Source organism: Emys orbicularis, chromosome 2 (assembly GCF_028017835.1).
Source record: "Emys orbicularis isolate rEmyOrb1 chromosome 2, rEmyOrb1.hap1, whole genome shotgun sequence".
NCBI lineage: Eukaryota > Metazoa > Chordata > Testudines > Emydidae > Emys > Emys orbicularis.
Window position 1 is genome coordinate 132,934,703 of NC_088684.1, and position 26,926 is coordinate 132,961,628.

The 26,926-nt window shown below is 41.2% G+C and overlaps 1 protein-coding gene across 1 annotated transcript in view; it reads right to left on the reverse strand.

Annotated features, from left to right (window-relative positions):
• UNC5D (unc-5 netrin receptor D) overlaps positions 1-26,926 on the reverse strand; it is a 159,709-nt gene that overhangs the window by 11,533 nt on the left and 121,250 nt on the right. Inside the window, exons 11-14 of the mRNA XM_065398784.1 lie at positions 12,448-12,616; positions 10,892-11,119; positions 7,712-7,861; positions 995-1,159 (exon numbers count right to left, since the gene is read on the reverse strand). Of these exons, the coding sequence (XP_065254856.1) occupies positions 995-1,159; positions 7,712-7,861; positions 10,892-11,119; positions 12,448-12,616 (712 nt within the window). The remainder of the gene's footprint in view (positions 1-994; positions 1,160-7,711; positions 7,862-10,891; positions 11,120-12,447; positions 12,617-26,926) is intronic.

Here is a 26,926-nt window from a genome sequence, read left to right on the forward strand (position 1 = left end):
GTCCTGAACATGATGATCTGCTAGACGTTGGATGCCCAAAATAAAAATCCAGCACTAAATCCAGAAACTGAGTTAACATGATAAGGCCACAATCCTGCAAGGACCTCCTGCACAATCAGGATCTATCTGAGCGTACCTGCCTACAGATAACCATATTCTAGAGTTGGAGTTAAGGAGGGGGAGGAAAGGATAGCCTTGTGGCTAAAATCTGTCCATGCCTCATTGCGCTCATCTGCACAATACAATGTGCCCTACCTCTTCTCCTTTGTACTTGTGAATACCTACTTGCTTCAGGCCAGTCTGTCATTGCCGCAGTAAATTATCTTTGTATGGTAGTATTACTTATGGTCCTATCTAGTCCCCCTTCCTCTGCATAATGCCTTTAGTTATGTACCTTTGCACATGCATATTGTGCCTTTTGCCCAGAAATCTCACAATGCTTTTCTCACATTAATAAAGCAGGTCCCAAAAGCATAGATGAGATACCTATTGTTATGACAATCATCGCCAGGTGGTCATGCTATGCGCAGTCTTCCAAGTCCTTCTACTTATGAGCAAATGTTCAGGTTTGGTAAGACATGCTGTGTGGTGGTGGTAGTTTGGGAATTGTGTGAGCAGCAGCAGATTTTTGTCCTTTGCCTCATGAATTGACTTTAATCAGAAAACAAGGGAAAGTTTGCTCATTAGGAATTGAGATTCTTGAATGGCAGGATTTGCCTACATGTTTTTGACCACCTCAGTTCAATGACTGGTGTGGGTGTGTAAATAAACCAAGTTACTCTTCTACTATATCCAGACTCTGCATCAATGACCTCTCCTCCACTGGGAAGCTGAGCTGAAAAGCTACAGCTCTCCAGCAGGGAAATGCTGGCTACAGCTATAAAGGCAACACTATTTTACATAGGGTAAACTGAGGCAGATTTGTGGGGTTGTCTCCAATGTTACGCAGCAACTTAGTGACAGAATAGGGAACAGAACCAGATGAAAAAGTTACCTCTAGAATAGATGTCTGGATCTGTAGGATCTGCTCATGGCCCTTGACTTGCCGAACACAGATCTTGCAGGACAGTTGTGTGGTTGCGGGAGTGTAACGCTCCAGTGAAAAGGCACAGTGCAGTGGCTGCTGGTTACTGCACCACACACGAGAGAAAGGAACTTCCTGTGAAAGAAATGCATCCCAGAGAAACAGAAAGGAGAAGGAAGAGAGAGAGAGAGAAGCTGTGACAACTGTAACGCAGGAGATAAATAATAATTATATACACGATTTTGCTGGAATTGCTTTTGTAATAATGTCTCTGTGAATGTCGAGTAGCACAAAACTAATTAATGTCAATTCCAATTGAAAACTGCAATGTTAAAATTACTGCAAACTTAAATTTCACTCAGCAACATGGATGATGAGAGAGAATTTAACTTTTAACAAAATAAGAAATGTATTTCACTCAGAGGAGTTTATTTATTACCCCATCAGACTCCAGAATTCCAAATTCTTGCCCCACCGTGGGGCTCTCTAGCTTTCACAGTAAGCATTACAGAATCCTTGAAACTGGAGATGGAAGAGACCCCTCACTTAGGTCAACCAGTCTTCCATGAGCCAGTGCAAGATCAATCCGTACAGCACATTTTCCAGTGCTGCCTTTAGTCCAATTTTAAATCTGAGTGATGGGACTTCAGACACTTCTCTCGAGAGACTTAAATACAGCACATTGCACCTCACAGTTAGGCTAAAATTAAAAGGAAAACAGGCTGAATGCAGGAGACATTTCCCTATCTTTTTCTTTTTGGACCATTTCATACTGCTCCTTTTCTGAATTCATACCATCTATGCACAACACAACCCTTACTGTAATGGGTCAGTATAAAACTTCAGGCATTCCTGGCTACCCTGATTTCCTATGATGATGAGGGTCTGGAAGTGCACAGGAGAGCATATGCCCAATAGGGGCAATTAGGATCCCTTTCACAACATTGAAGTTCTAAGAAAACTATTAGCCCTCTCACCCCACTCTGTAAGGCAAGGATACAGGACTCCTGTAATAACTTTCCCTCAACATTTGCAATCATCTAAACAGGGAAAGTAATTAAAATATTTTAAATTTAATGGACTTTGTTTGAAGTCACAACAAATTAGAAAGTGTGTTTGGGGGAATAAGCAACAGAGAGTCCTGTGGCACCTTTAAGACTAACAGATGTATTGGAGCATAAGCTTTCGTGGGTGAATACCCACTTCGTCAATACCTTGCATCTGACAAAGTGGGTATTCACCCATGAAAGCTTATGCTCCAATACATCTGTTAGTCTTAAAGGTGCCACAGGACTCTCTGTTGCTTTTTACAGATCCAGACTAACACAGCTACCCCTCTGATATTTGGGGGAATAAGCATTAAATGGCTCATCTGAGCCATTATCTTAACATAAAGGAAGAGAATTGGGTTTCAAATGCACATTCAAATATTTTGCACCCGTGTTGGTTTCCCTGCTTGTGTTCTCTTTAAATTTTAGCTCCGTAAATATTGAAAGAAAGACGTGATTTGAGAAGTGTTTGGAGCTGGCCACTGAAAGAAAGAACAGAAATCAGATTTAATCTGGTCATACTTAATATTATGGTTCAATTTGTAAAGGGTTAATAAATTAATTGATGCTAAAGCATATTATAGACATAAGTGTGTTTTAAGTGGCTATACTCACATCAGTAGAAGATGTTATAGCTGACTATAAGCAACCATGTAGCTGCTGGACTCTAATCAAGTGTTTATAATTTAATCCTCATTAAATCATATATTAACCCTCTTATCAGTTAATTAGAAATTGAACCTTAACATAAAGTGTGACCTTTAATACATCATTTCAGTGGAAAACACATGAGCTCCTCTTCCTTACCTCCCTTCTCTATACCATTTCTATCCAAGGGGAACCCCTTTTTCTTGATTATCTGTATATAAGACTCGGTGCACTCACAGCAACCTATATCCCCTATGAAACTAATTATATGATGATACTTTGTACATCTACCTCCCGCTTCCATTGGAGATAGCAATGCACTTTCCAAACAAAAATATCATTGCGCCTTTCTGAAGGCAGGTATGGCTGATACATATTCGAGATCATTTTACTCACCCCTGAAATGCAGCTAACTCTGCATCTTCTCAAGACTGTCAGGGTTTACACAAAATGATGCACTAAGTAATAATTAGAAGAGCTATATTTAGCTCCTGAGTCCATAGCAGTAGCAAGATACCAATGGTGATAAAGAAAACATTAAAAAAATATTAAAAATGGAGCAACTGTAATTAGATTTTTCCAGAGTAATCATCTTTGCTTTCGTTCGGAGTGGGGAGGGACTCATGTGGGAACTCGCTGAGCTGAGAAGAATTATGTGTAAAGTAATACAAGAGGACAAAGTATTGTGAAGTTCTGAGTGTTTAAAGTATTGTGGAAATGCTTTTAGTTTGATTCCCCATTATAATTAGGCTCCTAGCAGATGGAGAGAATGTAAATCATCTCCTATCAGGAGACAGGCTCTGGATCCTCCAAGACACACAAGGTGCTGGGAAAAACAGCTGCTTTTTACTTAAGGAAGGTGGCTGCCTGGCTTCATACCTTGTTTGTCTGAGCTTTATCCTGATCTGACACACACCCTCTAGAGGGGTTCTCCTATCATTTGTGAAAGTGGTGGGAGGGAGCCCAATCTTTAAGTGTCTGCTCCTGTGGGATTCCCAACATGACCAAATGCAGCTGGTATATTACAGGAAAACTCTCCCTCTGATACTGCTGGATCTTTTGTGGGATTAACCTCCACCGCTTTTCCTTTTGATTCACAATTTGTAAAAAGCATCCTACCACAGGCTTTGCGCCTCCTGCCATTGCAAAGACAAAAAGCAGCACACTCAGCTCACCTCCTTCTCCCTAATCCACAGAGAGGGATCTAACATCAGTGTGCTTGCTGGGCACGACTCTGGCAGTGCACCATAGGGTGACACTTTATTATGACATGTTGCCATGGCATTCAGTTACTTCACAGAAAGTTTTTCTAGACTGGAAACTCAGATACGGGTTCCTCCTTCCTCCTAATTTCAAGTGGGTGGACCTGAGTGCCCATATCCATACTGCCCTTGCCTCTATATTATCTGATTCAGGTTCAACATCCTGTTTTCCAGGCAGTTATGCAGATGACTGTTGCAAAACACAAGTTAAAGCAGCCACAGTCTAGGCAAACCTGGTGGTCTTAGGGCATCACAAAAGCTACAATAAGGGAGACCGGGCACCGCTTTCAGCAATCCCAGACCATGCTAAATCGGGATCTTAGCATTAGGCAGGAATCGGGTGCCTTTTTTTGCCTGACAGGAGCTGTGTGCTGCTCTGTCTGGGTGCTAAGTAGGGCATGGACATGCTCCTTATCTCACTTCCACGCCTCTTGCATACTGCCCACTCTGCAAGGAACAAAATCCCTGTCTACTTATGAAGCCACCACTGGGTCATCATTCAAATCCCTTCCAACTTTGCCACATGCTTTCCAAGAACTGAATTATTTCTCTCTCTCTCTCTCTCTCTCTCTCTCTCTGAATGGAACAATCAAGATGCACACACCAAACCCAATTATCTGCAAGCTAGGAACATGGGAATTGCCAGTCTGGATCTGCCCTAGGTCTATCTATCCATTGCTACATTTAGCTCCTGAGTCAGTAGCAAGATACCAATGGTGATAAAGAAAACATTAAAAAAATATTAAAAATGGAGTGACTGTAATGAGTTTTTTTCCAGAGTAATCATCTTTGTTTTCATTTGGAGCGCTAAAGGTAGCACTTACACACAAGTAAGGAGGCATACTGTGGGAAGCAGACTATCCCATGTCTGTCTCATTCTGGTCTCTGATGTAAGAGATTGGTTTATGGCCTGAAGTATGAGATTTTATAATCTGTATCTGAGGTATCAATAGCACTCACCCTCGCTTGTTGGGTCACATCCACAAAGATTGTAACAGACTTTGTTGAAGGGGAGGATAAGTTCTTTGGGACAGGGCCTTTTAATAGCTCTGTCAAGTGTCAAGCATACTCTGAGTGCTGTCAACATGAGCCTCTTTCAGCCCTCCTTGGTTTTGGGGGGAAATGTTGAGGGTGGGACATGAAATAAAAAGGGAGTCAAAATTGGAGAGAAATGTGTGGTGCCCTGGAGAAACGGATCTTAGGGGTCAGGGTTGGGCTTCTATCTAGAGGACAGAAGTTGGTGACATTTATTTGTTCATGCAGGGCCCAAATCTAAGCTGTCAGCTGATCTAAAGATTCATCACAGACCACGTTTCACTGAGCAGAGAATATGAAGTTAGTGCAAATTGTGCTGCAGTTCCTATTAAAAAACAATATTATTTCTCAGCCATCCAAGTCGTTCAAATTACACACAATTATAAAATGCAAATATTTATTCAGCTTCAATATCATCCTGTCAAATCCATTTCGATGACAGAAGTTTTGAAGACACTTTTGTTTGCCGCCAATGCTGCAAGAGTGGGTAATCGGAGCACTACATGTAAAACTCATGCAGGTCCCTGATTCCAACCATCCCATTCTGCACTCTTCTTAGAGCAGACATAGCACTTATTACTTAAATGCTGCTATTTGGGAGATGGCTCCCTCATCTGATATTTTTATCTCTCAGCAATACATTTAATAGTTATTTTGGAGGGTGCCACTTGCATTAGATCCAGCAAAGTGAGGCCCTTACAACCCATAAAGATAAATATGGAGAAATTTGCATGGCTATCCGGACTTGTTTTAACAGCACCCTGCAGCTCAATTTGGCCTGGAAGCACTAGAATATTGCTTGCCAGCAGAGTACACAGATACCTAGGTTTAACACACCGTAAACAATATATTTATTCATAGAAATTGTATGTGGCATTAGAGAAAGTGCTGAACCACACACAAAATGCTTTGGGGCCTCCAACTAACTCTCACCACTTTGCACATACTGGGGACTCACATCCAACAAGGAGATAATGCCCTAAAGACATCATTCTGCAGAAATAAACAGCCAGAAATAACTCTCACTGAAGTCTTTCCAACTCTCTTCCCCATGTTTCTGTGTATTTAAAGATCCCAGTGGGTCATCTAGATTATCCTTCCCTGGCTAGACTTTATCATCAAGTCTAATTTTAAATGGTTGATTCTCTCGCTCTTATGTAACTGCAGCCTCCCACTGCAGATGTCCATGCAATAAGCCACGTCAGACTAAAATGTAGAATTCTAGGTTGTTGAAATGAGTTGTTTTGCTGCACTAGCTGTGGCAAAGGGGACTGAATTCTCTCCATTGTAATGTGTTGGCTTTGCTGTAGGCACCAGGGTGTGCAAATTCATTTAAGCCACACCAGTGTCACTAAGAGATCTGCTCTTGTATATACTGGACATTTAAATGATACTAATTCTTTATAGTGGAACCTGTGAAAGACACTCCACCCTCTCTTACTAAGTCAGTCTGACGAGATCAGCACAAAGTACCCCAAATGTAATGAGTGCAACTGCTTTCCACCTTTATTAGAAGAGTCTTCTGTAAGCAAACTATTTCTAATGGTGCCTTGAATCATTCTTGATTGTACTGCAAGGTTTTTACTCTCTGGGATGGGTTAATCAGGAGGTGATGCAGATTTGATATTAACTGACCTCTGTAGTGCCTTTATCTATGGGTAAGCAAACCCTAACCTGTGATTAGCAGAAAAGCTTAGTAATGCACATATAACTACACATTTTAATGTGTGTTTAACACAAGTGGGAGGTGAACCTATAGATTATGATTGTTTATTTTATAGTTTACAAAAAAAACCCTATCATCATAGAACAAGATACTTTGTCATTCCCACAACCTGCTCTGAAGAAGTATCATTCTCTTTCCTCCTCCACTTAAGTTACGTGGCATAAATTACCTTCATGCTGTATGATCTGTATTTCTAGCATAGGGCTTGCATTCTGGCTCAGTCTTGCTGATATTTAGGACAATCTGCCTATACATTTAGGGCAAATTTTGCCCAGAGATCACAAGAGACCCTGCTTTCCTCTTCTCTGTCTACTTGCTTGCAGGGTATGTGAAATGACATACCAATTAAGCTCTTCTCTTTTATTTTAACACACTTTGTGCCAATATATTGCTTACAATTTTCAGGGACCAATGCATTTGATAGGCTCTTTCCCTCACTTTGATTTATTCTTCCCATCTTAAACAGCCTCTTTAATTAATGCACCACAGGCCGGAGAACTTGCTGCTCTATCATTTCTAAGCCTAAATGTATACATGCCATGGTTTGAACCCATGACATTCAAATGCATACAGACATGCACTCCATTTCAGCTGATCATTCACTGTTTGCATTAAGTCCAGGAATGACAACTCAATTACTGATATCGAAAAACTGCTCTTAACGGGAATGATGATGTTGAGCCCAAATGTAGGAAGTTAGCTGGGGCCAAATGCAATGTGGGGGAAAATAAAAGCATGTTTCTGTAAGCTGAGAGAAATTTACAACCACTGTGCTTTACAGGACATGTTTCATTCCTTATTTCTCACAATCATTGTTGCATTTTTGTTGGCTGCTCAGAGATTAAATCCACGCTTTTCTTAGGAAAACAAAATAAAAGAGGCAGCTACCTTGCCTGCACTCTACCTTTACTGGTAAAAATTCATACTGCCTCTGAATTTTTTTAAAAAGTATGATATTGACAAGTACCTGACATGCAGTAAATGGTTTAATTCTCCAGAGGAAAGGGGGGATATCAAGAACGGAGATCTGAAGACTAAAGGTATTCCCTTTGAAATGCAGCAACTTAGGTTCCTCCAGCAACTGTCCTCCTTGGTGTCTTTCACCTGAAACTACTTCCTACAGGAGCCGGGAAGAAAAAACAAAACAAAGATGAGGCTTACTGGGTCTTTACTATTGAAAATATCAATAGTAAACACATGTGCATGCTCGTTAAAGGTGCCAGACAGACAGCCCTGGAAAATGAATCCATAGTGCTGCTACAACAGAACAGGCAGCAGCAATGCAGTCTGTGCTGCATAGCCCTGATAAGGTGAGTTGGCACTGATAAGTAGGGACCACACTGAGGCAGAGGGACCGAACTGCCCCTTCTCCGCCATCAATCAGTCCTTTTTCCCCTGCTTGTATGGTGGCTCTTGTGACCTGGATGCCAGTCCCCCAGGATTTGGATTGAGCACATCAACCTGTCTCACACAGAAATCAATGGAAGTCAGGTACCTAGGTACTTTTGAAAATGCCACTGGGTTCCTATCTGCATCTTTAGGCACCTAAATACCTTTATAAATAGGGCCCTGGGAGTTTTGCCATTCAATTGAGTGGGACAAGGATTGCACCCCATGTGTTAAATGCCACATGCATCCATGTTCTACAGAAAAAATAATACATGTCAAAGAATAGCAGAGGGGAAAAACCTGATGATTCCTTTGGTTTGGGACCTGTCAAAGCTGCAGCTTCACACATCTGGACTGGTCTGGCTGGGATCTTTTCCTATACGTCAGTCCCCTACACTTCTTCTTGGGTCACAACTTAGCCCTATACAAATAATAGTAGCAGAGTAGGGTGCACCTGTGGAGACTGCCCAGATCACAGATATCGTACAGCTGCCATTCCTCATCCTGTGGGGGGGAGCATTAATGTATCTCCGACATGCTGGCCAGAGCAGCTGAGGCAGAGTGTAGGGGGAAGTAAGGTGTACATGGAAAAGTGCTGGCACAGTTTACTTCCCTGCTAGAGGAAGGGGGAAATCAGAGATTCAATCTCGACACAGTTACAGTTTGGTCCCTGGAGCAGTGCAACCTTACTCAGGGCTTGTGGTTACTCCATGATGTCACCTTTAGTGTTGTTTGTACCTCAGATGGTGCCAAGAGTATCAAGAGAGACTACTCCTGCCCCAAGGAGGTATACCTCCCTACTGTATGTTCTACTCCATGCATCTGATGAAGTGGGTTTTAGCCCACAAAAGCTTATGCCCAAATAAATTTGTTAGTCTCTAAGGTGCCCCAAGGACTCCTCGTTGATTTTGCTAAAAACACCTATATTAAGAGCAGGAATATCCCCATTTCACAAACGAGGAATGTAAGCTTGTACTGCAAATGAGCAACAGAACCCAGTAGCCCTGACTCAGATCAGTGCTTCTATTTATCTATTGCTGACGTTTTTTCTGATAATTACTCAATTTCTATATTTAAAAGCAAGCTGGCACTGAACTGACATAGGATATTTATAGAGAAAATAGAATTTCATAAATATATAATAGTTTTATTATGTGCAGACAACATGTGCTGGTTTCTATAAGTGGAAAAAATGGTGATTTTTTTTAAAAGTTGTTTTAAGAATAAGTAAGATCTAAATTATAAATAGACATGTCTTACTTATTTATTTTCATTAACATTAAGGGGGAAAAACCCTCTAGTCTCCTTCATTGTTTTTTTCTGAATGCAGCAGCAATTTTTGAACCAAAATGGTCCTATTAAATCAAGCTTTTTTGTTTGTTTTGTTTGTTTTCTTTCAATAAAGTTCAGGCTGGATGAATCATTCAGCAAGAGAATAGCCTGCTATAAGAACGAGTCTGAAAAAAACAATAGTGGGTTGCTCTTGCTCTGGATAAGAAACTTGTTTCTGGTTTTCCCATATGTGCCATTTTCACAGTTCTTCTGTTGCAGAATACTGGTTTCTGGAATTTCTGCTTGCTAAAGTGCTTTGAAGCCCTGTAGTATTACTGTTTTGAACATTCATTATTATGGCATACATGCATACAACAATGGGACAGACTCCGTAGCTGATTAAAATTCTTGTCACTCCACTGACGTCAATGGACTACACAGATTTATACCAGCTGAGTTTCTGACCCAGTGCAAGTTAGGGGTGTGTATATGTGCCTTTGTCTTGATAAATCTGAATGAAATTCTAAGGCCCAATTCTGACCTTGCATACAAATATTACTAGACATTAGCTGTACATACCATCCATCTTTCGGCAGTGAGTGCAGAGCTACCATACTTCTCTAGCTACCACTAGCTTTTCTTTGGTGGCTTTTCTTTTATTAAAAACATAGTGATATTAGAGTGTGCTTTGTTAAGAGAGCCATGTTTCTGTGATGTAAAATACGAATCGGAAAAAAAATAAAAATCAGCTGTCACAACTGTCTTCATCTCTATTCCCGAACGACAAGTGTTTTATTACAGCTGCAGCCATGGCAAACTCCAAATAAGGCAAATTCTACAGAAACACCATGTGAAAAAAATCAAAATTAATTTTGATTAACTACCACAGGGTTCCATTTGAGGTTTTTAAAAGATAGTATGCACAATTATTGTGTAACTCTTATGGAAAGGGTCAAAAAACACCTACCAATTCTTGCTGCAATTCAAAAAAAAGGGAGAAATGACTAATGAGAATGTAAAGGTTAATGACCCTGATGAATATTACACATCACAGGGGAAGCGACCGATATTTTAGTATCTGTATCACACAGTAACACCCCATTGTACTTGGTGCAGCGCAAATGCATATTGAGAGAGCATCTCGGTAAATCACTTCATATCTCTGTGCCTCTGTTTCCTCTCCCACACTTTAAGTGTTTGGGAGCAAAGACACACTGCAGGTCAGTGGATGGGCCGGGAGTAGTACCCTGGTCTCCTGAGTTCCAGTCCAGTGACCTCGCCAGTGAATTAAATCACATATGACACGTGGCAGCATAAAGCTCCGTGGGCAAGGGATCATCTTTTTGTTTTATGTTAGTATAGGGCTGAGGAATGGGGTCCTCGGCCATGACGAGGGCTTTAAGGTGCTACAGTAATAGAAATAATACATGATCACAATTCTGTAGAAAAATAACTAAAATAAAATTCATGAGTTGAAATAATGTACCTGAAATGCACAAGGGGTGTTGTCCATACAGTACACTCTCAGATTGTAATCCAGCGAATTGCAAGACATGCAGCCAAACACTGCCACTTTCAGCTGTTTAACTGCGCAGTCAGAGATGGGCTCCCCAGCGAGAGCGTAAGTTCCAAAGCTGTCTAAGAGAATGTGACAGGCGTAAGGATCCAATAGGCAGTAGCAGGAAGTAGTTTCCTCTTCCATGGACATCACTTCCTATATAATGAAAACCATATTTCAAAATCAGGCGGCTTTTTAGAACAGGTGCTGTGACATTTCTGTTAGTTTCTTTTCATTTTTTCTAATTTGTTTGAAACGTAAAATACTTTATGGGAAAGATTGCATAGACTTTACTCATTCAAGTGTTCACAATCTAGCCCTGAGTCAGCAGCAGCACTTATGGCTATATATTGTGCAGAATCCATTGTGCGCAGAATGTAATAATCATGATGCATAAGTAATTTTAGCATCTTCTTAAGTGTTCTTGGATTCCTAGCTGATTTTTCCTAATGTCAGGTTAAGAAATTATCTTGAAGATGGAAGTCAATAAGCAAACCTTGAACAACAGTCTGCAGCTAACATCCTCTTATAGCATCTATCAAGATAATGTTTATTCTGGTAAAAAAAAATACAACATTTTGTCTTCACGTACCCTTTTGCTGTGTTGTATTGTCATGAGATAAATGGTTTGGGGAATTTGCACTGCAATATTTCATTCTTCCTCAGTAGTCCTTGAATACTGGCAACCAGTGCTGATGGAACCGACTGTGTACTGAATGCAACAGCATCAAGTATAGAAGAACTATGTTGAACTTGAAATGAGGCAGAGAAGTGCAACAAATAGGATAAAATCCTTGGGGAGGGGCAGGCAGAGAAGGTTAAGAAAGTCATGGATGGTTTTACTATTGGGCTTTTCCACCTCTTGAGGAAAAATGGGAAAACTCAATTGAGTCAACTGATACGTTGAAAGCTTGAACTGAAAATGGGAACTACTTTATGCAGCATATAATAAACCTGTACACATTACTGACACAGGGTAATCCATTGAGGCAACCAATTAAATGGAATTATACAATGGCATGAAATATGTAGGTCCAAGAAGATTCTACTCTAGAAATGTTGGGTAAAAATATTAAACTTTATGCTTCAGTTCTTAAGGAATTCCTTACCTCTCTTTCCATCATGGTAAAGTTTTGCCCAACTGGTCAGGTTTAGCTATGGGTGGGTCTCCAAGGAGAGTTTAGACCTACTTGAATTTCTTAATGGCTTAGAAACAGCAGACACAACAGGAGTCAATTGATACTGACCCCTGTCATGTGATCTTTGGGAAGCTAAACGTAAATCACATGACAGGGACAAGATCATAAAATGCAGCGAAATTTTTCATCAGTTTTGAATTTCAGTGGGGGGAAAGGATTTTAAAAACATCTGGATTTGTCTCTTCCCACCATCCCCATTTGACTAGCTCTAAGTTCAGCGTGGATGGTTGTATCTTATATTTTCATCATCAGTAGGGCCTTTGGAGAGGGGCAGTTTAAACTTACCTCCCATTTCCCTTGTTGTGTTCTTTTTTTCAAGTGAATATTCCAATGTTCAGAATTTACTTCTGCGCAATGCGGTATAGTCAAGGCAAAAGGAGTGGTGACAGTCACATCTGGAGGGCCACATGTGACTTCTGGACCAAGAAGAACTTCTGTGCCTTCTGGCTGTAGACTTCACATGTAAATAAATATGAGAAGAAGAAAAAAAAATCTCAAAGTCTTTTTTAAAAGGAATGAACACTTTTCTAGCATTTTTTATCAAAATGGAATTAATTTATGTTAACTGCAATACACAGATATTTAAAATATTTGTGTAGCAGATGGTCGAGGCACTCAGATTTTGGCTACAGACAAAACGGAAAACCAACTACTGTGCTAATTTCAGTATAGAATCTGAAGCTGGATGTGAAAGACACTTATTAGGCCACATATAAGCCATCCTCCACTGGTCAGTTCAGGATTTTGTTTCTTTAAGTACTTTTCCATTTGAATAAATCAAATACAATGTTAATATTACTCTATGTAAGTAAGGCTTATTTTATGCACCAGCTGGCAATATCACCATCTAATTCTTTTCTTGTCATCAACAATATTTTCATAGTAGTAAAGATAAAACAAATTATGGTGTAAAAATACAGCCTCTCACAAATTTTCCCAGATTGAGTATGATTTTCCTGGTTTGAGAACATATTTATATTCTGCCGATAGAACAAAATAGGTAATAGAGAGATAACAGACATTAAGTTATAAATATACAGTATCTGATATGAATCTCTTTCCCTGCTCATCCATTCAGACCTAAATTTATCTCCATCCCACACAAATCAATTTTCCCTCACTTTCTGGATTGTAAATGCATATGCAAAACAATGAAATGGAAGTGATAGAAAGGGTCTGATTCAATTTTTAGACAAAAGTGGCATCATTTAAAATGTTACGCCCTGTCTTTATTTTATCAGAGGACTGTATTTTGGGTCCATGTCTCAACCTCGTGGCTTGTGTTTTTATTACTAATGTTATCATACCTGTTGGCCAAAATCTGCCCATAGAATTGAAGACAGTGACGTTGCATAGACATAAGACAGGAAAGAATTGGCATCATGTGCATAACCTTACTCATGATTTTTATTATTTATATCATTTTAGCACACAGGAGCCCTGGTCATTGACCAGGGCACTGTACAAACACAGAACAAAAGGATGGTCCCTGGCCCCAAAGAGTTGACAATCTAAGTAATGTCAATTAGACTACTCACGTGAATAAACTTAGATATGTGCTCAAGTGTTTGAAGGATTGAGGCTTAAATGAAAAAAACTGGGTATACAAATATATTCACAAATAAATAGGCTGATTCTGCTCTGCTGTTACAGGAGTCAAAATATTAATTGTTCACGAATCCCCCGAGTTGAGAAATCGTTACGTTTGTTTATCTAAAAAGTCAAACAAGAAGCGCATAATTCGGTATGTCTGCCATTCTCCTCTGTATAAAGTCTGTCATCCAATCAGGGAGCCGAAACTCACCATCACCACATGGCTTTGATAACCAATAACACAACACAAACAGGCGGAGCTTCAGTAAAGCATTTAAGCACAAGCTTAATGTTCCATATATCGGTAGTCCCACTGAATTTAAAAATAATCCAGCAAAATCCTTAAGCTTATGCAAGTATTCCAAATGAATGGCTCAGAAACAACCCAGAGTCTCAAAATGTATTCATCCAAAGTACTTTAATTATGCTTGTGACTACCACATTTTTTCAAGAATCATGAATGGGTCACAATAATTCACTACTAGGAAAATAAATAAATTTAAATATTTGAAAGTAAATAAGTATTTTCTTTCAAATATTTCAAAGTAATTTGAAAGCATTTGAAAAATTAAATAAATGAAATCAACCAGCAAGGAATGCTACCCTTTACCAATCACATTTGATTTAAACAGAGATAAATAAATAAACCTAAGGGTACTATGAAGAAACCTCTCTCAACAGCACAAAACGTCATTCATAAACAACTTTCATAAAAGATGCACTGAGTTTCTTACAGATTCATAGAAATGATCTTGGAATTATTAGAAACCTTCAAGACAAACTGCTATTTATTTATTTTGGGTAAGTTGTTCAATTATTCCCTTCTCTACTGTAACTCAGGAACGACTGGTGCATTTTATCTCCTTATCTCCGTTTTGATGCTGCTGCTGGAAGTGATAACAATAGCATATTTCCAGAGAATGAGTTAAACCCTAGTTATTTAACTTGGTAGGTGCATCTCTATCCTATCTCACTCTCAACAGGCACACATCCTTCAACTCTTGCCTCCTGTGCCAAATGGATGCTGCTGACAAACACACAAAATACAGGTGGGGGGGGGGGGGGGGAGAGAAGAGAAGAGAAAGGAGGGCGTTTGCCAAAGTTACCTCCAGCACAAAGTTGGATAATTCATCTCCCATAGTGGGAACAAAATATAGGTTAAGCTGCAAATAACACTACATTTACCCGCAGGGGCTGTGAATCGAGAGTTTTAGTCAGGCTACTGGTGACGATTCACAATAAGTCAAGTTTTTGAAGTGTCAAGAAGAAAACAAAACACTCTCACAAAAAGAAAGGAAGACGTCTGTCCGGCTGGCTGGAGGATGATGTGAAATGGACTGGGACAATGCACCTGTGGCCTAAAACTCCTCCCGAAGAAGTAAACTGTGAGCTACAATCACTAAAACAGAATAGCCTCAATAATGGTCACTGGCAGCCTTCCATGGTCACTGTGGCTCAGTGTAATTGCTGACTGAGTAATAGTAGGGATGTGTGTGAATGACCAATGACAAGCTCTTCTGAAACAAGCAATTTAATTGCTTTCAGAGAATCATTCCCCCTGTTGCACATATTGTACAAACATATGGGAATTCTGGGAATTATTTAATGCCAAATGAACTGAAATCAATTAATTAGATGAACTTTCACACTTACTGCAAATAGCAGGAGTCTTTTCTATAACAACTGACAAGGTATTAGGAATCTGATGCAGTTCAGGGCTATTTATTAAGCAAGGCAGGGAAGGGAAACATTACAAGATGCAGGTATTTAAAATTCCCTTGGGTGCATAGTAAACAAATCAGTAACCAGATCTAATCCTTCAAAATCCATCAAAATCAGGTTTCCAGTAAAGGAAAGAGAAATAGGCAATGGAGCTGTGCAGAAATAGCCATTTTTTCCATGTGGTTTCACAGAGAATAATTTCCTATTTTATTCTACAATATTCTGCCTTTTGCACAGTTCAGAGGAAATGTTGGATTTTTGGTTGTGGTTTTTGGGGGGGGGTTGAGGGGGGACATCTCAATTACAAATTTGGAATTTCCATGTTTTAAGATCAAATTTGATCAAACTAAAATTTCAAAATTTGAAAAAATGTCATTTCCTTTCTAAAATAAAGGAATATTTTTTTGCTGAGAATGGAACCATTTTTTAATTTTACAAATCCCCACAAAATAAGGCAAGGCTTGCCTTAACTCAAAAAAATAAAAATAAAATAAAAGCAACAACTACTAGGGCAAAGAAATAAACTTATATCATATTAATATGAAATAGATAAAATGCAATCTTCATATGATAGGTGTCATAAGAAATCAAATACTTTGTGAATATTGAATGATGCTTCACAAAGTCCTCATGAGGCAAATGTTATTCCTTCCCATTTTACAGATGGCACAGAGAGGTTAAAACTCAAATTGAAAGAGGTGGCCTCAAATTTTGGGTGGTTCAGTTTTTAATTTCCCAATATTGACACTTTGGACCTGATTTTCCAGGGGCACTGTGCACCCAGAACTCCAAATAAAGTCATTCAGAGCTCAGCACCTCTGGGAAAACAAGCAAAAAAGTGTTTTCGAATTGGGCATCAAAAACCGAGGCATTGGTGTAAATGATGACACTGGGTTCCAGGCAATGATTAAAAGTTAGTTCACTGTGCTACTATTCTCATCTGGTAGCATCTTACCACCCAATTTGCACAACTATGCATGGTGGAGAGAAATGATGAATTGTGGCTTAACTGTCTTGCCCAAGGTCACGGCGCAAGTCTGTGGTACAGAAAGAGAGAACTTTGGAGTCCTCATTCACAATGCCTGGCTCCAACCACTACACTGTGCAACATTTCCCGAGTCTTCAAACATTGCACAATGTGTTTTCTTTGTTTATGAATTAATATGAGCAATGAATCTATGGTTCTCTTTCTAAGCTGTGGTACATAACTGCAGCATAATATTTTTCTCTTATTCTAACATAGCTGTAGGATAGATTAATGCTGGTATGATTACCTTTCTAGCCCATCTTTTGGAACACCATGCCTATCAGCAGTATTGAGGTCATTTAAATATGTTACATACTGTCTTGATACGGAACGCCATATTCTAATGGAACAGACACACAAGCAGGTAGATCAGAAGTGAGGCAGAAGTTGTCTCTAAGAAATACAGTTGAAGGAAAAGATGACTCCTAGGAGAGGGTGGATTCCCAGATTCCACCTACAGAGGAAGCAACCATAGATATCCCAGAGAGAAATTTAACAGTAATTTTTGCCACTGCTCTTTCAGGCCCTGCAATAACTCTACATAAATAAGCCAATGGTGTGTGATTATCACATTCTTAACAACCTGAAAAAGACATTAAGCACAGCTGAGGATCTGGCTTTAATTTTATTTTACCAGCATGCCTTCCTCAGTGGCTACATTTAGACTTGGCAGACATTGATTTCAATTTTTTTATCATTTCAATGGGTGTTTATTTTAAGTATATTTTCATTTTTATTGATGTAACACTGGTCTACAATTTTTGAGAAGTCGTCTGCTTCAGAGATAAAATGTGCTATTTATTATGTATTTTGATGTGCTGAATTCAAATATGACAATTAAAACAACTGATTGGCTACTGTTTCTAAGATATTTAAGTTTTTACATTTTATGTCTATGTATATTGTGTAGATAGTAGAGTTTTAATCATAAATTGTAAACTTAGGTCTTTTCATGTGTTTATGGTTGCTTTACATGATAATATTTCCACCTGTCCTGTTTATGTAACACTTTAAAAATCAGCAAAAGGGTTATATAAATAAAATTTATTATGAAACAAAAGGCAAAAAACTATTATGTACATAGTTTAGTCCTATTCAGTGTCTACTCGGCGCTTCTTGGCTTGTCTCTTGTATTCATTAAATGGAGCATCTCTTGTCACTGTCCAGCAATAGTCTGCAAGCATTGATGGGCTCCATTTGCCCTGATAGCATTTCTCCATTGGTGCAATGTCCTGGTGAAATCGCTCGCCGTGCTCGTCGCTCACTGCTCCGCAGTTCGGTGGAAAAAAATCTAGATGAGAGTGCAAAAAATGTATCTTTAGTGACATGTTGCAACCAAGGCTTTTGTATGCCTTGAGGAGGTTTTCCACCAACAACCTGTAGTTGTCTGCCTTGTTGTTTCCGAGAAAATTTATTGCCACTAACTGGAAGGCTTTCCATGCCGTCTTTTCCTTGCCACGCAGTGCATGGTCAAATGCATCATCTTGAAGAAGTTCACGAATCTGAGGACCAACAAAGACACCTTCCTTTATCTTAGCTTCACTTAACCTTGGAAATTTTCCACGGAGGTACTTGAAAGCTGCTTGTGTTTTGTCAATGGCCTTGACAAAGTTCTTCATCAGACCCAGCTTGATGTGTAAGGGTGGTAACAAAATCTTCCTTGATTCAACAAGTGGTGGATGCTGAACACTTTTCCTCCCAGGCTCCAATGACTGTCGGAGTGGCCAATCTTTCTTGATGTAGTGGGAATCTCTTGCACGACTATCCCATTCGCAGAGAAAACAGCAGTACTTTGTGTATCCAGTCTGCAGACCAAGCAAGAGAGCAACAACCTTCAAATCGCCACAAAGCTGCCACTGATGTTGGTCATAGTTTATGCACCTCAAAAGTTGTTTCATGTTGTCATAGGTTTCCTTCATATGGACTGCATGACCAACTGGAATTGATGGCAAAACACTGCCATTATGCAGTAAAACAACTTTAAGACTCGTCTTCGATGAATCAATGAACAGTCTTCACTCATCTGGATCGTGAACGATGTTGAGGGCTGCCATCACACCATCGATGTTGTTGCAGGCTACAAGATCACCTTCCATGAAGAAGAATGGGACAAGATCCTTTTGACGGTCATGGAGCATGGAAACCCTAACATCACCTGCCAGGAGATTCCACTGCTGTAGTCTGGAGCCCAACAGCTCTGCCTTATTCTTGGGTAGTTCCAAATCCCTGACAAGGTCATTCAGTTCACCTTGTGTTATGAGGTGAGGTGTGGAGGATGGGAGAAAATGTGGGTCCTGTGACATTGATGGTTCAGGACCAGAAGTTTCCTCCTCTTCCTCTTCCTCATCTGACTCAAGTGAGAATGATTCTGGTGCATCGGGAACCGGCAGTCCTTCTCCGTGGGGTACTGGGCGTATAGCTGATGGAATGTTTGGATAATGCACAGTCCACTTTTTCTTCTTTGACACACCTTTCCCAACTGGAGGCACCATGCAGAAGTAACAATTGCTGGTATGATCTGTTGGCTCTCTCCAAATCATTGGCACTGCAAAAGGCATAGATTTCCTTTTCCTGTTCAACCACTGGCGAAGATTTGTTGCACAAGTGTTGCAGCATATGTGTGGGGCCCACCTCTTGTCCTGATCTCCAATTTTGCAGTCAAAATAAAGGTGATAGGCTTTCTTAACCATAGTGGTTATACTGCGCTTTTGTGATGCAAAAGTCACTTCACCACAAACATAGCAGAAGTTATCTGCACTGTTCACACAAGTACGAGGCATCTCTGCTCACTTTGGCCAAACAGAAATGTGTCCCTTTGCAAAATCAAACACTGACAAATAAGAGAGCACGACACTGTATGATTTCTAGAGCTGATATAGGGCAATTTGTTCAGCAGAGTGATGTAAGCTTCGTTATGATTGCATCATCCATGACTTCTAGGAATAACATGATGCAATTCATATCATGTATGACGCAATACCAGCTTCAGATTGCATCATTCATTGTTTTGCCTAAAAAGCAAGTACTGTCCAAACCCAGTCATAGATTTATTCATAGATCCAGTCAAAGATGTATTTTAGTCATTTCTGGTTTAAATTGAGATCCCTTCCCTTTATAACTCACTTATCCTCCGCCATTCCCAAGTCAAGGGTCATATATACTGACCCAATAGCATATCTTGAAAACTAGAGCCAATCAACAATTTTAAGCATCATTTTCGTTCTCAGTGACCCAGAATTAGTAAAGTTTGACTACATTTATTTCAGAAGCATTTTGGCTGTAGGGCAGTGTAATTTTCACAGTGGTACCAAATTATGTGTTAAGAATTTTTTATTTTTATCTCTTTAAATTTTCACAATTGCGAGAAATTATGGGGCGGTCAGACAATAATGATTTAATAGTAGTTGACGTTGTTTAAACTGCAATATGAAAAGTTACTTCTATAACAAACTGCCAACATCACATGCCAAAATACGCAAAGTAGATATCCTTATATCAGACACTATTACATACTAAAGTAACTTTTTTTACTTTGCCTATCTGTACATTTTGATTATTATTGAAGGAAATATTTTTTCGTCAGTTACCGTGTGATTGGCGAAATCGACGTTAACGGACATTTATTGAAAAATCTAATCCTTTCAAACCTAGCTACATTGTACTCACTGGTGTGAATGCTGGGACAATCAGTCAAGTAATTCCCAGTACTTCTGCCTGCTTGTTTGCGGCCCATCCCTTGTGACTGACATCCTAGTGCTCTCACTGAATCTGATGCTGCCGTGTTTTGAATTATTGCCCACGGGGGGTGGGGGGAGGAGGGGGAGGGAGGAACAGTTTTTAAGATTTCCTATCACAAAAACTAATACAGTCTTTATTTCAATCTCCAAGCTACAGAGCTGGGAGATCTGGATCCTGAAATGGACTTTGGCTTCTAGGCCTGAAGTCAGTGTGAGAATGTTATGGAGAGGATCTAGCTTCCAAGAGAAGAATTGGTGCCCATTAAAAGCATTGTTTATGTTAGCTGTAGAAGTGGCTGCTCACGTATCTTCTAGAGGGAAGGCAGATCATCAGCAGGGGCTACAGGCCACATGTTCTTCTCCCCTTACATATTGCAAAGGCACTGAAACCAGAAAGATGGGAGTGGGACTAAAGACGTGCACACACTCAAGCCCTAGCAGGTTCTTTGCTTTAACTCAGTGGGGTTGGATGCAAGGTATGTTAGTGGAGAAGGGGAGGAGAGGGATTACGCTTGACTACTCCTGTTTTGCTATTTTATTGTTACTGGCTGAAAACAGACCACCAATCAATGTGATATATAAAGGTAACAGAGCTAACGGCATCTTGGCTCTGAATGAACCATAGTGCCTAGAGAAAGGAAGCCAAAGAGCTCTAGCTCTGTACATGGAGGCCCAAGATCTGTGCCTTGAATCTGGATTTCCCATGGTAATTCAGTCTCTGGGTGACAGGAATACTAACTTTCATGTTACTTCAGACTCATAAATGTGCTTTTTTTTTTTTTACCTCAAACCGTTAAATATATACACCAGAACTGGTTTGGGGGGAAAAGGAAGTAAATTAATTATTTTAAAAAATCAATTTAAAAATGAATATTTTGACAACAAACAGCAAAATATATGCAATCTGCAGTCATGCACCATTCCCTTTACAACAGAAATGTGATGATTTATTGTTTTGGGGGCAATAAATGTGGTAGGGGGTGAGGAATTTTGCCCAGTTTTTAGTGTCAAGTTCTACATTAACACAAAAGTCAACAGAAATATTGCATAAGTTACATATTATATGTAAACCTGAATTAATCTGTCTTCTCACACATTTATGAAGAATTGATTGATTTAATAAATTAGACGCTTACAAACTACGTGCAAATCGATTTTTAAATGGCCAGTTCACATACACAGTGTAAAGCAGTGTCCATACCTTATATGGAGGTTAGGAAGTAACAATTCAATGAATATCTGAAATACATTCAGTTTTTCATGCAGTGTGGGTTACTGCATTTGATTATCATGGAATCATCACACTTCTGTTGGAATGCAATCAAACCAGAATGTCAGAGAGAGAAATAGGCAAATAGAACCTTGAATCCTGAAATTTTCCCTCCTCCACTTTTCTTCTTCTAATCTTTTCAATCAGCTCCTTTCTGCCTCTACCTCCATACTCTGACCTCATTTTAATTCATTCTACTCCAACCTGTGACAGTCTGGGATATTGTAGTGAGGCGGCCTGGCTCCCGAGTGCCCCTGAGAGAGAGGAACCAGAACCGCCACCCAAGTGGGCGGAGCCACCCCCACCTGTTCCCGCCCCCCGGAAGTCAAGGGGCGGGACCGGAAGTATAAAAGCCAGGCCCCGGCACTCAGTTGGGGCCGAGCGGCTGGAGAGGACAGACGCTCTTGCTCGGGCTCCTGCCAGACCGAGCCTCCCCAGAGCCAGGTACCCTGACGCCGACGGACTGAGCCTCCCCAGGGCCAGGTATCCTGACGTGGGCTACCCGAGCCTTCCCAGAGCCAGGTACCCTGACGTGGGCTACCCGAGCCTTCCCAGAGCCAGGTACCCTGACGTGGACTACCCGAGCCTCCCTCGAGCCCGGTACCCCGAGGTGGACTGGCCGAGCCTACCCCGAGCGCGGTACCCCGAGGAGCGACCCGAGCATAAGCCGGACCCGAGACCGGAGGAGCGGCCCGACCTAGACAGCCCTCAACAAACCGAGGAGCCCATGGTGTGGGACCCCGCTGCCGAGCCCAGCGATGAGCAGGTACCTATGGAGGAGGAGATGGGAAGTGGCCTGGGGATAGCAGACCCCGAGCCTATGTCAGTGTGTTGCGGTCAGGATCCCCACTGACCCCCGTGGCAGACGGACTGCTGCGGATAGGGCCCCGGTCTGGAACACAGTGGAGTGGGTGGGCCTGTGTTCCCCCCTGCCACCCCACGCCGGGTGGCAGTCTCTCCTCCTCCCTAACCTGGGCCTCTGAGAGACTGATTGCTTGCTGCCCCGCCCTGACCTAGGGCCTGGGCTGCCACAAACTGACCCAGCCCCTGGTTAAGGGCCTGGGCCTCTGAGAGACTGATTGCTTGCTGCCCCGCCCTGACCTAGGGCCTGGGCTGCCACTACTTGTGTGCTCACTCCCTGCCTAAGGGCCTGAGCTCTGAACTATTGCTTGTGCGCTCAGCTCCCGCGGCAAGGACCTGAGCCCTCCTGAACTATTGTTTGTTGCCCCGCCCTGACTAAGGGCCTGGGCTTTCTGACTTTGTTAGTGCTCAGCTCCCGCTGCAAGGACCTGAGCCCTCCTGAACTATTGTTTGTTGCCCCGCCCTGACTAAGGGCCTGGGCTTTCTGACTTTGTTAGTGCTCAGCTCCCGCTGCAAGGACCTGAGCCCTCCTGAACTATTGTTTGTTGCCCCGCCCTGACTAAGGGCCAGGGCTTTCTGACTTTGTTAGTGCCCAGCTCCGGCTGCAAGAACCGGAGCATAGGACTGGTGCTGCCCAGCCCTGACGGAGGACTGGAGCTCCTGGCAGCGGCAGGCTGCCTTCTGTTTAGCCCCGCCTGAGGGGCGGAACCCCGAGACCTCCCGAACCCGAGGACTGATTTGGGGCCGTGTAGCGAGGCGGCCTGGCTCCCGACGGCCCCTGAGAGGGCACGACCCCCTCACCGGACTATTACAGATATCTATAAACATGTATATGGGTGGTGTTTCTGGAAACAGTGCAGCTTTAGCATCAATAGTTAAATACATTTTACGTATTGGAAAAAGTGTAAATTAAACAACATTACTACTTATGGTAGCACCCACAACTTGCTAATAATTTTCCAAACATTTAAGAAACAGCGGCCCCTGCTCTGAGTTCACAAGCTAAGGAGCTAACCTGACCTGTACAGGATATTTTATTTTAAGTGATACAGGCCAGATATGCTCAGATAATATGGTAATAGAAACTATACCAGTACCTAACATAGACAGATACACTTATGTTGGGATACCAAGACCTTACATACATTTTTTCCTCCAAATGTCTTTAGAGTCAGACTGAGCATTGTTCGAGAAAGGTGAGCAATTCAGGTATGGGCCACTAGACTTGTGTACAGACAGCCCTGTGCCTTAAAATTCTATTACTCCTGCCAAATTTCTCCTGTTTTGTTGGGAGAATTCTATGAACACTTAAAACACAATTCCACTGCCCTGCCAGGAAAGGAATGTCTCAAAACTCTAATACTGTGTAGTGAGTGATCTTATTTCCTCCTTATATTTGGATGTGATACATCTGTCTCTAATCTGAGCACACACAATGGTATTCATTTATGTGCCCCATTTTCAGTGTGCAACCAGTCACCTCATTTGGGGAAATGAGCACCATTTTATATTTGCTACAACTAAGATAATGCAGTAGTTACTGGGTCCCATGTCACTCGGCAGTCTTTTGAAGCACAGAGTTCTGGTTCAACAGGTGATAATTGCAGCATAATTAAAGTAGTAAATGTAAGAACTTAACTGGAGTGGAAATGATGTTTATGATAAATCACCTTAATAGGACTTGCTATTTCTTCCAGAAGAACTGGCAATAAAAGAAAGGACGCACACAAATAAGGCATAATTACACTATGTGGAGCCCCTTTTCAAAATGCAATCGGATGCATGAACCGGTGGTTTTCCCCTTAGTGAAGGAAGGTTCATGTTATTCAAACCTCTTAGCGAACACAATCCATCGTTATCTTTTCAGCTGCATCTTTAATTAAGACTCATTTGGGCTATTCTCATCACTTTCATATTACAATCAGTGTGGTATTAAAATACACTGTTAAAATTATAGCAATTTGTACTATGGAGTGTCAAAGGGACAAAAAAAAGAGACCTAAGAAAATTGTGACCAGACAAGATTTGAACACTTGGGGGCAGAATCTGCCCCAGTAATAATTGGGCTATCCCTATTGTTTGTATTTGGTCTATATTCTGTGTTGAATAACTTTCTATTACTCTAATCTGGGTAATTGTAAGCTAACAATATTTTGCACTTGAATAGAACCTTCGCTCTGAGCATCTCATACTACTTTACACACATTAATTAAGTCATAGAAATGGGGAGGTATAGCAATTCCCCCCCCCCCCCCCATGCATGTCAGGTATTGGCCACTTCTGGAGGTGCTGTTTGTGTTGGTGAATGAGTGGATTGATTTGGCATGGCACGTCACACTCAGTCCCTCAACAGAGCTGAATAGCTGTATTCATTAGTTTCAGTTTTTATTCTTTCTCCCCACTCCCTTTTAATTGTTTTTACTCACAGCATTGTGGTTCTTCCACAAGAAACAAAAGCTTGAATGCCAAATTGTCAAGGCTATGCAAAAACCATTAGCGCTTTGAGTGTTTTTATTACAGCAGTTGTCCTATTCTTTCTGAACCCCAATAAGACATGGTATTGACTATTGAATGTGAAGTGCTGGAGGAGACACAGCTGGCAAACTTCTCTCTCCTCCCCTCCCCAACAAACTAATTGAATTCCAGCATGTAATTTTTATTTATTTTTCTTTTAAATCTCTCCGGGCTTGCTGTTGGCAGCAGGTTGTTTTGGAGCATTAGTATGTGAGAGACAAGAGGACCACACAAAGTCTCCTTTCCCTCCAGCACCTCTGCATGAACAGCTGTGAAGATTGTGTGGGGTTCAGGAATCAGCTGCTGTGAATGCAAGCACAATTTCTAGTTAAAATCTTACAGCTGATTAGGGGTTCTTAAATCATTTCTGTGCTCTGATGTGTGGAGCTGCTGTCACTACTAATGAAGTACTGTTTAGCATTTTGTGACCTAACATGCTCATCTTGCTTTTTTTTTTTGAGAGCGGCCTAGAAGTTGTTATGTAAACCCTTCCGTAAGAGTGAACCTATCACATAAAGTGGTCAAAAACCACTTGGAAATCCAGGACCCAGGTTTTTTTAAGGGGGGATTTCAATAGGGAATAGGATTTCAATCAGTCTCTTGCCAAAATACTCACAGCACTGCCAAATTTCATTGTCTGCTAAGAAATCCTGTTATTCCTTATGATGCAGACAATCCCACGACATCTGGCTTTCCAGTCCTACAGATTCACTTCCAATACTTCAACATTACTGATGATGGCACATCACTCTGGCACATCACTGGTTATTCCCAAAAGTAAGGGTAAAGGAAATGTATGCTGCTCCTAATAGATCTATTATTTTTCCTTTAAGTGAGTGCAAACTCTTTGTATGGAAGAACAAGTAGCCTATATCGATCAGTCTTTCGCTTCTGAATGCAGTTAATTTATTATTTGTATTGCAGTAGTACCAAGAGGTGCCACCCGAGACTGGACCTAACCCTCCAGGGTTGGCCTGGAGTCTCCCAGAATCGGCATCGATCTCCTGGTGAATACTGAAAGCAATCCAGGAGATTTTAATAGGATATTTTAAGAAAATATTATGTCATGTTGGGGGGGGGGGGAAATCTCCCAGAATAGCTTCAGTCACAGTTGGCAACCCTAACTGGACCCCTATTCTGTTAGGATCCCAGTAGGAGGCAGTCCCTGCCCCCAAAGAGCTTAAAGTGTAAATGGACAAGACAGACAAAGAATAGGAGAAAGGATTCATTATTTCCAAGGGTATGTCTACTACACGGCACAGTGAAACTGGGCTCTTACCTAGGTTTTAATCAGAACTCCCCCTCCTCCCTGCCATCTACACAGCAAAACCTCTGAGCCAGGTTTGGAGGTCCCTTAAGCCCAGGGGGAGGGTTTTTTTAAAGCCCAGGCTCCACTGTAACTTAGGCTGGAACCCCCCTGCAATGTAGTGAAGATGCAGGGAAAAATCACCCAGGTGCTGATAGTCCTCCAGTGCCCTTCCCACAATTCCCCCAGGTATTGACACAATTGACTGGGAAAGAATCCTAAAGCATCTCAGCACAAAGAACCATTGGCTGTGTCCCAGCCATACTCAGGCGAGAAGCAGTGAGGACATACTTTTGCAGATATGGCTTTGCAATGAGGATGCTCACACCTGCATGCCAGTCACCTAGGTGTAACTGTAGATCTAGCCTATATTACAAATGAGAAACTGAGGAAAGGGACAACTAAATGACTTGTCCAAGACCATAAAAATAATTGGTGACAGAGCTGGAATTGAATCCAGATTTTCTGTGTCATCCCCGTCTCTATGTGCCTATTAATTTATTTCACTAAGAGACATCAGTAGTGGGAAGAATCCCCAGCACTGTCAGGCAAATAACATATTCCTAGCTGCACTAACTCCAACCAGCCACAGTTCCCAGCTATGTGTGGGTAACTCCAGTGATGTGACTTTTTGGTTCAGGGAGCAAGCCACCAGATTGCTGGCTTTTTTTTACAGTATGGCTCTTGCTCAGTGTTAGCGGCTTAAGGAGGTTTAAAGAGAGAGAATTAAGCAA